The 13,368-nt window shown below is 34.7% G+C and overlaps 1 protein-coding gene across 1 annotated transcript; it reads left to right on the plus strand.

Moving 5' to 3' along the window:
* The first annotated feature begins 6,446 nt into the window (after positions 1 to 6,446).
* On the plus strand, positions 6,447 to 11,204 carry LOC109212720 (ACT domain-containing protein ACR9-like). Its single transcript, XM_019376391.1, has 6 exons — positions 6,447 to 6,782; positions 7,633 to 7,851; positions 7,929 to 8,034; positions 8,782 to 9,130; positions 10,236 to 10,520; positions 10,760 to 11,204. The coding sequence occupies exons 1-6, from the start codon at positions 6,629 to 6,631 to the stop codon at positions 10,904 to 10,906; spliced, it is 1,260 nt and encodes a 419-aa protein (XP_019231936.1). The 5' UTR covers positions 6,447 to 6,628; the 3' UTR covers positions 10,907 to 11,204.
* Positions 11,205 to 13,368: the final 2,164 nt, after the last annotated feature.

Here is a 13,368-nt window from a genome sequence, read left to right on the forward strand (position 1 = left end):
TACAAAACAATATAAATTAATCCCGGAATAATCATAGCAAATCGTAATAATCCGTTGGACCAATTGAAAGAAATGAAAACAAGAACTCAGAATTAGGGGGAGAAGCATTAGAAACCTTTATTGATAATATTTGTTTGGTCTGCCTCTCCATGAAGAGGTTCAGAGCCTTACAATGGTGTTTTTCTCTTCCCATAAGAGGGGTATATTTTCTTGTTTCTCTCTCCTTTCACTAGTGGTGAAGAAGCCCCCCCATTCTAGGGCTACTGCTCTTCGTATTTATAGATGTGAGCTTTGTAAGCTGGCAATAAATGGCCGTGGCCATGCTGAAGTTCCGTCCCCATGGGGGAATGACTGGGCCGTACCCTCGTAGATTAAATCGGACAAGAGTCGAGTCCTGTTACGAATAAAGTGGCTATACCACTTTATTAATTATGTATTAGCTCAGGACGAGATTAACTCCGTTAATTATCGTGGGGTCGGATTTTGACCCATACAGAACTCTTTAGTACCAAACAGAGGTGGTAGTAAAAGCCAGAAGAAAGCGCAATGTTAGTGTGCTGGATTCAGGTTACAAGCTTATTGCAGGTCAGAGAAGACATGATATTTCCTTCTGTTGTATTGGCTGATATTTACTTGCATTGATATTTTCAGTAATAGGATCGTGAAGTTGCTATTTAGTTCCAGCGGCTACTAACTCTAGAGTTGAAGCTTACAAACAAAAACTTCAGCTCTAGAGCTGAAGTTCGATAGTTAAAAAATAAAAACTTCAGCTCTAGAGCTGAATCTTACAAACAAAAACTTCAGCTCTAGAACTGAAGCTTACAAACAAAAACTTCAGCTCTAGAGCTGAACTTTAGGCCCGGCTACTAAAATGCTGAAGTTTTGCACGATTGCCTTTGCTACTTCAGCTTCGTATGCTGAAGTTATGCGAAAAGGCGGGTACGCTTGCAATTTTTTTTTGCAAAGCGGGCATAAGTTAAAACGTGACACAAAAAACGGGTATAGATGCAAATGCCCCGTTCAAAACTTAATATATAGAGGTAAAAAACAGCTTTTGCCTTATATATACAGTGTAATTTTTCGGCGAAGGGGGTTCAGGTGAACCTTCTTCCGCCCCCCTAAGTCCGCCATTGGGTACACCTGTGTATTATGCTGGAACTCCAACCGATATATTATATTGGAACTTCAGTATATTATGCTGGAAGTCCAGTATATTATATTAGAATTCCAGTATATTAAGCTGGAGTATTTTTTGGAATTTTGAACGGTGTTTTCGTTCAGATTTATCTTTACATGAAAGTGGCTAAATTTCGATTACTTTTGAAACTGTGGCTATTTTTGAATGACCACTTATAAATCTGGCTATTTTTGAATTTCTCCCATATTTTGCCCTAGGGATGGAAATTTGAACCCAAATTCATTTAATCCGCCCAACTCGCTCTACGTTTGGCTGGTAATTGACCCGCCCAAACTCATTTGTTGAATTCAGCCTATTTTGTCAGTCCATCTAAAATTAGGTTGATTTTTAATACAAATTGATCCATGAGGACCTACTATGAATCTTGTCCCATGTTTAGCACGGGCTAGCTTCCAACTAGTATATACTATAAAAGAACAATTTGATCGCATTCGAGTTTCTATTAGAACATGTAATCAGCAGTAATTAGTAGAGTTTCAAGACATATACTGCTAACCTCTTTCTATTTTTGGGAAACCGATCTCCAATGTAGTTCATGAAACAGGAGCTAGAGAGATATAAAAGATGTCCTACAATTTATGGGAAGAAGACTTGTAGAGCCCGTTTGGATGGGTTTAAAAAGTGTCTTTTAAGCACACATGTTTAAAAGCACTTTTTAAATGTTGTAGCTGGTTTTTATAAATAAACAGTTCACAAAAAATACTTTTTGAAAAGTGTTTTTTACTTTTAAAAAGTATTTTTAAAAAATATTTTTTAAAATAAGTTAATTTTAAAAGCTTGACCAAACAAGTTACATATAGGTTCAGAATCCACCTATCATCACGATTATATTTTCTACACTTTTCTAAAAGCATTGGATAAGATAATGTAGCCAATAATTAGCACATATCCAAAAAAGGCCACGCGTAACAACCAAAGAAGACATCTCTCTCTCTCTCTTAACAACTAACGTGTATTTTGCCGCCAAATAAAACCACCTCTTTTTTTTCGGGTTATTTTCACATTCATATATAAAAAACTGTCACAACGACATATATGTAAGAAATTTTACAATCTACACCTTGAATTACAAACAATTCAGTGTAAATCCTGTCATAATATTAGGGTCATGAAACTAGATTATTTTTTCAGTATACGCATAAAAATGTCAACGACAAATTATTTTCCCTCCCTTTTGCTTTCTTACATTTAAATTACGTAAACAGATAAGTTCTTTTAGTTTCTTAAAGGCAGAGAGCGAATACCAACTATTCTGAAAATTCTTTTATTTACAACTTTTTCATTAAAAAAAATGAAAGCCAATTAACGTAGAGAAAGGACCAGTTATTCTTGAGCTCTTTAATCCTACTTTCCATCTATTTATTTTATTAGCAAATCAACTTTTCAAGTTTTGATCAATACACTTTTAACCCATACTTTTATGAAACACAACTTAGGGCCCGTTTGGCCATTTTTTTTTTAACTTTTCTTAGGAATCACTATTTGACCATGAAAAATTCAAATTTCACTTGAAGAGATGAATTTCAGATTTTTTCGAAAATTTAAAAAATTCTAAAAAGTTATTTTCCAAAATTTTCATGTCAATCACTCACAAAAATTCAAAAAAACCTTCAAATTGTATTCATGTTCAAACACAATTCTAATTTTCAAATAGTATTTTTCCTTTGAATTTTTTTTTCTTCGCTTTTTTTGGAATTTCACAATTATTATGTCTGAACGCCCACTTTAAAATTAGGATTTTGTTATAAATAGAATTTTATTTATGGTGAATGTCTATATTTAGAGAGATTCTAGGGTTTATTACTTGGTGGCTAAGTCACCCTCTCCCTATGAATAGAGGGTTCTATTCCATTGTAATTCATCCCAAATCAATAAGAATTCTCTCCCTCTACTTTTCTCTGCAATACTCTTCTTCTTCTTTTATTGTTTCATAACACGTTATCAGCACGAGACTCTAACCAATTGAGTAGAAGCTTTGAGATTGAGCATAATGATTGTCAATTGTTCCATGAACTTCCTTCATGATTAAATTCTGGATTTAAGGTAAGTATTTTACTTTATTTTTCTCTTTTAAATTCTTGAAATTCTATAATTTGATTTTAAATACAAGCAAAGACAACAAAGTTTGATTATAACTCTAATGGAGTTTGTAATAAATTATAACCACCTGAAGTGGTAAAATTCTATGCCTTGCCATGATCAAATTCATGTATGATTGTGGGCAAAGAAGTGGAAACCCGTCCCATTGAATTTGCTTCATTCTCATTCCCTTAAGAGAATGTGATAGCAATATGTGATAAGTCTGAAAGAAGACAAAACTATTACCGTGAAGGTATCAACGGATGTGGACGTGGCAATAGACGAAATTATAATCGTCATCATTGTGATAATGAGAATAATAAGGATTCTCAAAATAATATTTCACTCTGTGAAAAATATTTGTCATCGATTTGACATGAGATTTTATAAAGCACATATAGATGATTATGGTCTATTCATGATGTAAATGTGACAACATCTGATTTATGAATACATATTCATTCTTCAAAGAATATGAACGTGCTAGTGGTAGTGAATATACCGCACTCACCTCTAAAAGGAGGTTTGAGATGATATATGAAAATAATGTCATTATTATGGTATGAAGTCATTGGTCACATACCTATTGTACGCCGAAATATTTTGGCATTGTGATTATTAAAAGACAACGGTAATGCAAGAAACAGATCTTGTATATAATTTTGACCATAACCATAATGGTATAACTTTCTCTTTAAAAGAGATATTCACCATATGGACGTTGATGAATATGTGGTAGTACCAAATTAATTGAGAGCTCTAGAAGAGCCAATTATACTATTTTGGAGAAACACAATTGATTACCAATAAGGTATTGTGTTGTAGTAAGTCTAAAAGAAACTTATTCAGTTTCCAAAGTATACGCGAAAGCGGTTGATTATATTGAGACTATAAATAAAGGAAATATTTAATATCTTCTATTACTACAACTTGTAGCGGGTAATATGTATGTGAAAAGCTACCCGCTTTATTCTCCAATTTGTACTACATAAACAAAAGAATACCACAATGAAGTGGATATTTATTGATATAAAAACCCATATCATAATAAACTTGGAGTTTATTCATAATTGCACACATCATGGTGTAAACCTGAAGTTTATCAATATTGATAATTTATCCAATTGGCATAATTAGTTTAGCCATGTTAATTCAAGTATGATGTGCAAAAATAAAAGAGAATTCACATGGGTAAATATTAAAGAACTAGAAAGTTCTTTACGAATTCTCTTATGTTGGTTGTTCTCATTAATTAATATACCAACTAAAATTGGGATTGAATCCCATGAATGCTGGAAATATCAAAGGTGAATATGAGCCCATTCACCTGCCATGTATACCACATAAGATGCATCTATGAGATGGTTACATGTGCAAATATTATTGACGCGCAACCTGGTGTTTGCAAGGTAACTTGCTCAATAATTTAATATAGAGCATAATTTCCAGATTTTTTATTCAAGATAGTTGTTCTTGATAAGTTGGTTTACATCACAGTTGGTTTAGCAAAATGATTTATTGAGTGCCTCCACTTAATAGCTAAACTATTGCTTATGAGAACAAAGTTATCTATATCAGTTTGATATAGGTTATATACGAAAGTATATTACATTCTCCCCTCACAAGTGGTTTCAGGGTCAGGAACCAAATAATTTTATCTCATTATTATTGATGTGCGGTGTATATTTTGATTAACACCATAACGCACAAAGATGGGTTCTCAAAGTTGAGAAAACAAGTTAGTTTTTCTAACATGAGGGGGAGACATGATAAACAGTTGAGAAAAAGTTACGTGGAATGAATTATCATTTGTGCATCTAGATCCTCGAATAAGATAATATGAACTTGAAGTTCATAAAAGGATAATTCATTTGCAATATATTGCAAAGCATGCCAGACGCATTTGCTGACCCAAAGAAAACTATATTCTCATTGCAAATGTTCTTATTAAGTCCTAGAAGGACAACGTCTATGGTACGCTTAAAGCATATAGACAAATCGGTTTCAAATAAACTTCTTAATATAGAAGATGAGCAAATGATCAAAATTGTCATAATAAAGGAAGCAAGTGATCTAGAAGATCACATGACATAACACTTCATAAAATCTCCTGAGAGATTCAGGTATCTGAATATGTGAATGAAGAGATCTCTATGTTATGTCTTTATGAAAAATAAGGAGGTTGGAACCAATATAAAATGTTTGTCGACAACATCTATGATAGCGCTAAAAATATATGAACATCTTAAGTCTAGAGAAACAATTCAAGTAGAATTTGGTTTCATATGAAAGACATGTAGTTTTGGACATGCAGTTCAAACACTTGAAAGTATAAAGTCAATGATATGTGCAATCGGTTTTCGATATCATATATGTCTAGCATGACATGAAAACTTGATATGCATCTAAAGTCTATTATATGACTTAACTTATATGACAATCCATGAAGGATTTAAATTGCTTGAAGCATATAGAATTCATGGTCATGAAGTACTACATCCTCAATGCAATTTGTGCACAAATGTATCTTGCTATAACTATATGCATGATAATATGATAGCAAGAGTTTTCACCTCTATGTGAAGATATTGAACTGACAATTCCAACAAGATCATATGAAGACAATACATCTATCAGGGATGATGATTTCAAGGTGAAACAAATTCGTTGAAGTTAATATGGCTGATATTGTTCATCAAATCTCTACCAAAGATCTTTTGAAGATGGTGCACAAGATTGGAATGCAAATGCTTAAGGATGTGAATTGATGCTCTCATTAGGGGGAGTTAATACGGGTTGTACTCTTTTTCCCTTACAAGGTTTTGTCCCACTGGGTTTTCCTTGCAAGGTTTTTAACGAGGCAACCAAAAGGCGTATTGTTAGATATGTGTACTCTTTTTCCTTTTCTAGAATTTTTTTTCCCACTGGGTTTTATTTTAGTTAAGGTTTTAACGATGCACATTATCTGTTGAATAGACATTGAAGGGGAGTGTTATAAATAGAATTTTATTTGTGGTGAATGTCTATATATTTAGAGAGATTGTAGGGTTGTAATTCATCCCAAATTAATAAGAATTCCCTCCCTCTACTTTTCTCTCCAATACTCTTCTTCTTTTATTGTTTCGTAACATTCTTTTATTGTTTCATAACACATTTATATATATAAAGTACTCCCATTTTTATCTCGAAACAATAGAATACCTGCTAAAATAACCAGAAAACCTGCTTCACCCGAAAATTTTCAGACCAGCTAAATGCTAATCATTGAACGTTCCAGTATTGTTGTCTGCAAATTCTATAAACTAGCCAGGGTGGCCATTTACTTTTTTTTTTTGGGGTTAAAATTCCGGCATGGGATTGCCGACAGACGACGCCGTAGTGATTCAGAAAGGGAAGAAGCCTGGTGAACCTTATGTAATTACAGTGAATTGTCCGGATAAAACCGGCCTCGGCTGTGATATTTGTTATACTATTCTCGATTTTGGTCTCTATATTATCAAAGGAGGTAATCTACTAATCTTATATCGTATCGTTTTTTATTTTTATATATCCCAGGTTCACGTTTCTCCATATGCTTCTAGCTCCGATCTTATAGATTATTTACTGTTGCTTGTTGCTGGATTATACCAAGTTTCAATTTGTTTTTAATGATTTTAACTGACTACCCGTATTTTCATGTTAAGGGAAGCTTTGTTTCCTATTTCTGTTTTGAAATTATATAGCTCAATTGCCAGCATTTATGCATGCTTTGTCTAGTTTTTTGGTGACACTTTTAGGCACATATGTATGTAGTGATATATATGCTAATGGGTATTGCAAATGTTTGTCTACTGTCTCGGACTCGGCTTATATATGTATGTAGAAATTAGAATATTTGAAGAAATCTTAAGAAGTTTGTATATGTATTAAAGGTGCAGGCACGATGTTTAAATCATGGATTCACCATGAAGTTATGCTACCATATTGGTTTTCACGCTTTTGTTGAGGTGAATGAACATCGAGTTGTACAGTTTTAGCTGTCGGACTTTGCATCTCCTGTTCTCTTAAAACTATTGTGATGTACTAATGGAGGTGACATAACTAAGAATTTGAGTAAGGGGATTCAAAAAAATGTACAAATGTCACACCTAAAATATGAACCAATGTCAAGGGGATTCAATATTTTATATATGTAAAAAAAATATTTTACCCTTCCTGCACGGTGCAAGATTCCGGCGAAGGGGATTTAACTGAACCCCCTACACCAAAGGTAGCTCTGCCATTGACTAGTTGTTGGCAATTTAGCTCCCTTGATCTATCTAGTTTTCCTTTTTTCTTCGTCTTTAGTAAGTGCTCTCAAAGTTTCTATGAATCAGATGTTTCAACAGATGGGATATGGTGCTATGTGATATTATGGGTGGTTCCTCATGCTTCCTCACCTATGGTAAGGTGGGGGAATTCGAAGGAGCGCCTTCTATCAGTATGCCCGTCATGTTCTGTTTCATTCTATTTGAACCAACCTTCTCCGCCTGCCGCTTCTTCTCCTGTATACCTGCTGACATTTTGCAGCCGTGACCGAAGAGGATTATTGCATGGTAAAATAAATTTCTTGCTGGTCCTAATTTTTGACTAATGTTTTTTCTTTTCTGATTTAATTGCATGATTTTGCTAGATGTTACCCAAGTTCTCTGCGAGCTTGAGCTTACCATCCAAAGGGTAAAGGTGACAACAACTCCAGATGGTCGTGTGCTGGACCTTTTCTTCATAACAGACAACTTGTAAGGAAATCTCTTCCCCATTTTGGTCAAAGAATATCGAGTTCTAGAGTTGTAATGGACCTGTCGTTGTTCTTGTTGTGATCTCTTAAACAGTCTGATGCAGAACTTGGGTTAAATGCATGGCAGAGCGGGACAGCGGGGTCTGAATGAAAAAAGAGAATCTGGTTTAAGTGAATTAACTGTTAACATGTCTTGAATAGGAATTACCCTGTTTTGTTAACTTTTTGTGTCTTTCCGCTGCAGTGTCTTGGGGCTTACATGATGCTTCTTCATTTTAGACTCTCACTAATTTATTATGTAGGTCTTATTGGATTTAAAAGAAAAAAAACTAGGTATTCTCGTATTTGTTCCATTGATGTTGCTTTGTTTGATATGTTGCTTTATTTGTATCAAACTGACTTTTAAGAATGTTAATAAGCATGCATGATATATCCCTGTTCAGAAGACAAATAACATCCATTTCTGATACGTAAGGTCCTGTTTTCATCCATACTTTATATTGGACTAACAAAATATAATCTGCAGATGATGTTTTCATTTACCTTTTCCTGCCTTAAATCTTATAATTGCATTCCCTTGTGTCTATTACCAATTATATTATTATTCAGAGAGGTTAATGATGGAAAAAGAAATATTTTTGAGATATTGTAATATAGATCTTTCAGCACAAAACTTCTGCTTTTCTACTGTGTTACTTAAAGATCTTATAGCTATCGATGATATCTCTTCACTAATATTCATGTTCAGGGAGCTCTTACACACAAAAGAGAGGCAAGATGAGACGTACAAACAGCTGCATGCTGTTCTGGGCCAATCATTTAGTTGTGAGCTTCAGTTAGCAGGCCCACAGTATGACAACCTGCAATGTGTCTCTTCTCTTTCTCCATCAGTTGCTGAGGAACTATTTAGGTGCGAACTATCAGATAATGAATTTCGCACACAGGTTCTTAGCCCAGATATGATGAATTTGAAGAGGGCTAGTGTGACAATAGATAATTCGATGAGCCCCGCGCATACATTACTTCAGATTGGTTGTGTTGATCACAAGGGTTTTCTTTATGACATTATGCGCACATTGAAAGACTGCAATATTCAGGTACTGACTATTATATTAAAAATTATATATTTCTTACTTTTCCCCTTTGATTTTTGTTGTTTATAGTTATGAGAGCATCCTGTTATTGGCTGTATTGACCTGAATTGGGTTCCTCCCTGACTTCAATGAGTTTGAAGTCGATAATTGCATTATTTTCTACTACAACAACTATTACGCCTCAATCCTGAGCAAGTTTGGGTCGACTATATGCATCCTCATTGTCCATGTCTAAAAGATTAGTTTCTTTAGCCCTAGAAGTTCTGTACTGGCATATAAATCTTTAACAAGGTCAAAGGACTCCTAGCAAACATTGGACCAAAAGTACTAGAATTGTCTATGCTATAGAGAAAATTAGGTACGCAAGTTCAATGATATTGTCAATGTTGTCTTTGATCTCCACTTTGATGAAATGGTAAACATTATGCCTATGCAGAAGCACCCTCAATAGTCTTATTTTATCTCCTAATCCAGTGCTAGGTCCTGATCTTGTTCCACCAAATATCTTCATCTCCTATTCTTTAACCTCACACGTAAAATGACACTGCCTCTCTAAAATGCCGTTCCTACTTTCCTTTATGGTGTGTTCTAAATGTTATCCACTTTCTTTAAACTGAAAATTTTAATATATTTTAAATACTGAAGTTTCATGGTCCCGCTTCTAGTCTTCTCAGTACAATTTTATCTTTTCTTCTACTCTTCTAAAACACAGAGATTCACATGTTTTTCATGAAAAGAAAATATCTCAAACTAAAAGTGAACAGCCAAAATGGGACATAAGGAATAATGTATTCTTGGTAGGTAATCATTATTGTAAGTTTCTGTCTTCTGTTATGGAAACTGAATGCTTGTTTACCTATCAAACGAAGGAAGAAGATGATTCTTCCCGTTACTGTTTTAATGATATCTAAAGCAAAACCTTGTTCTGTAACACTTGCCGAATATTTCAAAAGTTTGTTGTTCATAGATGAGATTTTGTTTTCTTCCAAATCCATTACTTTCATCTCGGTTTATATTTCTACATGTCATTGGATTATATGGTACTGAAATAATGAATTAGAAAAGCATGCTGGTTAATCTGATAGTTGATCCTTCCTCTTGTGTTTAGATTGCTTATGGTCGATTTTCACCAGTTAATAAGGGTCAGAGGGAATTAGACCTTTTTATTCGGCAGAAGGATGGGAAAAAGATTGTGGATCCAGATAAACAAGATGTTCTTTGTTCCCGCTTAAAAGCGGAGATGCTTCATCCTCTACGTGTTATCATCACAAATCGTGGGCCAGATACTGAACTTTTGGTTGCTAATCCTGTGGAGCTATCTGGAAAGGGCAGACCACGTGTCTTCTATGACGTTACACTGGCAATGAAGACTCTAGGGATCTGCATCTTCTCGGTAAGTATCTAGTGGTGAAGGAATGTTTCAAAGTGATGGATTGTGTGTGTATGCACCTTTGCTTAAAGGACAAAGTTGTAAAGAAAATTGAATGGAGGCGTTATCTCTTTAAGTGACTAACCTCCCATTTATAGACCTGGTGATCATGCCCATGTTTTTTAATTTTATAGCTCCGGATGGTTCACTACATCACTTCATCCCTCTTCACACGGTGGATGACCTTTAATATCTTTTTGCAGGCGGAAATTGGAAGGCATTGTACAAGTGATCGCGTGTGGGAGGTTTACAGATTCCTTCTGGACGAAAATTGTAGATTTGACATGTCATGTATGGTTGGTAGAAATCAGATTGTAGACAAAGTCAGAAGAACGTTGATGGGTTGGTGAGCTCAATCACTGGCTCTCTTATGGTCTTGCTGAAGAATTTATTATGAGTGGTGAGCTTATCCTTCATCTTATTGTCCTACTAACCTTTTTAGGCATTTTGTATCTAAAATTGTGTGTCAAGCATTGATGATCCCTTTGTACAGTTCATCCGTAAATTATTGCCACATTTAATTGAGCTTGTCTTTATAGTGTGTGTTAGTTAGATCTCCTTAAAGAAACTTACTCTCTTCCCTTTTCTTTCATCTACCTCATGTTGTATCGGCATTTGTGAAATATATCTGTGCCTTGCTTCTTTGAAGTTCTGTTACATCTCTGAAGGGAATTCTGGATTTACAAATATCTTTGAAATGATTAGTAGACCTCATTCTACATGTTGCTACCATGGTCATATTGCTAGTTATGCTTATCTCATTGACTCATTTTTCATTATTCTTGTTTTGCTTAATCCCAAATCACATATTATTCGTGTTTTTACCTTGTTTATGCCCCCATGACCTTCCTCGTAGTCGTAGCCCCCACGCGCACCTCATTTCTACCTTGGAACTGTAAACTGTTGGTATATTTCTTAGACAACCTTTTTACTTCTTTGTTACCTCCTTTCTTCTTTGGCGGGTGTCTTTGTTAATTGAGTGTGCTGATAACACTTGTATAAGAATTATTTGTTGTGTTAAATCTGGAAGGTCTATGCAAAGTCTTGAAGAATGAATGGATTGTGCTTTAACAGGAAGATTTTTGGATCATAACATGATACTAGCTTGTTAACCTTAGCAATATTGACTTGCCTGTTAGAATACCAACAGCTTTCTCTCCTATCAGGGTGCAAACTAGGCTGTTTAGCTTTGTTTTATAAAGATCCTTTTGCGATGAATCTCTTTTTTTTTTCTTTTTTTTTTCTGTTGTATATAATTGATGCAGATTCCTCACAAGATAGGGGTAAGGTCTGCGTATGTCACACCTCTTTTTACACACCTATCCCGAAGGATAATGTATAAGGGAGTTTTTCCATTTAAAGTGACATTATTCGAAATGAGATTATTTATTTATTTTTAGAGTCGCCACTTGGGAAAGGATTGGCTTTTGGTGTCCCAAGTCACCGATTTAATTTAAATCCCAAATCGAGGAAAATTTTGACTTCCCAATTGGAGTCTGCGAACCAGAAATTCTGAATAAGGAATTCTGTTGACCCGAGGGAAGGTGTTAGGCACCCCCGGATCCCGTGGTTCTAGCACGGTCGCTTAAATTATTATGATTGACTAAAAATCTAATTTTTGCATGTCCCAACCTATAGTGCAATTTTAAGATTATTTACCGCTTTTAATTGATTTTTAGGAAAGTGAACGCCGTTTAAGAACGTGTTTTTGGATCACGTCACATGAAATGCACCCGGATCCTCGACATATTCTTATTCAACGTTTTGGGATTTGGATTTGGGTTGCATGAAATGCACACCCGAATTTAAGAAGGTAATATTATTAAAACGCGCCTAAAGCGACTAACGGGTTATTATCTTCGTGGGAGGCCGTGAAATTCGCTAAACGGCACGCCCCAAATTCTAAGTATTTTTATATAGACGTTTAATGAGGGCCCCGCAGTTTATGGGTTTTGTTTGGTGAGGCTCATCTCATTTTTATTTAAAGGCCAACCTAAATCGACTACGATTTTTCTATTTATTATTTGTCTCTAAAAGGGTCTAATTAATTTACATTTATAAATTCGAGCCTCGAATTCAAATCCGAATTCAAACAAAAGGGAGGACCCTCTTAATTTGAACCCACCACCTAACTCGAAACACAAATTTATATTTGCAAATTAATTCCTTATTCCTAACATAATTTTTAAAAGAGTTTTTTTTTTTTACTTCTAGCGATTTTTGGGCCTTGAGAAGTTGGCCCAGGTTTATGGCAATAGCAGTCTGCGAAGGGAGCCTGCATTGGGCTTCTGGGAATTGGCCCAAAGCCTAGTTATATATGGAATTGATTATATAGGCCAATTTTCAGCATTTGTCATGTTTGGGCCTCTTAATAGCCCAATTCAACTTAAACTCAACTTAAAGAAAATTTCAACCTTATAAATTTTAACAAAGAAAATTTTTATGCAGAAATTGTGACTACTTTCTGAAAATAATTGAATATGCTGAACATGCTGAAATTTAATGTTAAAATCAGAACTAGTTTAATGTTGATCCTGCTAAAATTGAACATGTCAAAGCCAATACTATTGAATAAGCAATATGGAACTCGAATTATGACTTATTCCAGTTCGAGTCCAGTCCCATTTATATATATATATCCAGTCCGTATATCCAATTCCAGCACTCCTATATATCCATCTCTATTTAATTGCAACAGTAGATGAGATGCATTATAAAAAAAATGGAACATGGTAAACTACTTGGACGCCCTCAATTATTAACTCCACACGAATACCTGACCTTAATTTCTGCACTTATGCTAATGTTTAAC

Source organism: Nicotiana attenuata, unplaced genomic scaffold (genome assembly GCF_001879085.1).
Source record: "Nicotiana attenuata strain UT unplaced genomic scaffold, NIATTr2, whole genome shotgun sequence".
In the NCBI taxonomy this organism is placed as follows: domain Eukaryota; kingdom Viridiplantae; phylum Streptophyta; class Magnoliopsida; order Solanales; family Solanaceae; genus Nicotiana; species Nicotiana attenuata.

Coding starts and splice junctions, on each gene's coding strand:
- LOC109212720 (XM_019376391.1), top strand. CDS start 6,629: ATGGGATTGCCGACAGACGACGCCGTAGTGATTCAGAAAGGGAAGAAG. Junction 8,035..8,781: donor TTCTTCATAACAGACAACTT/GTAAGGAAATCT, acceptor ATTCATGTTCAG/GGAGCTCTTACACACAAAAG. Junction 10,521..10,759: donor TAGGGATCTGCATCTTCTCG/GTAAGTATCTAG, acceptor ATCTTTTTGCAG/GCGGAAATTGGAAGGCATTG.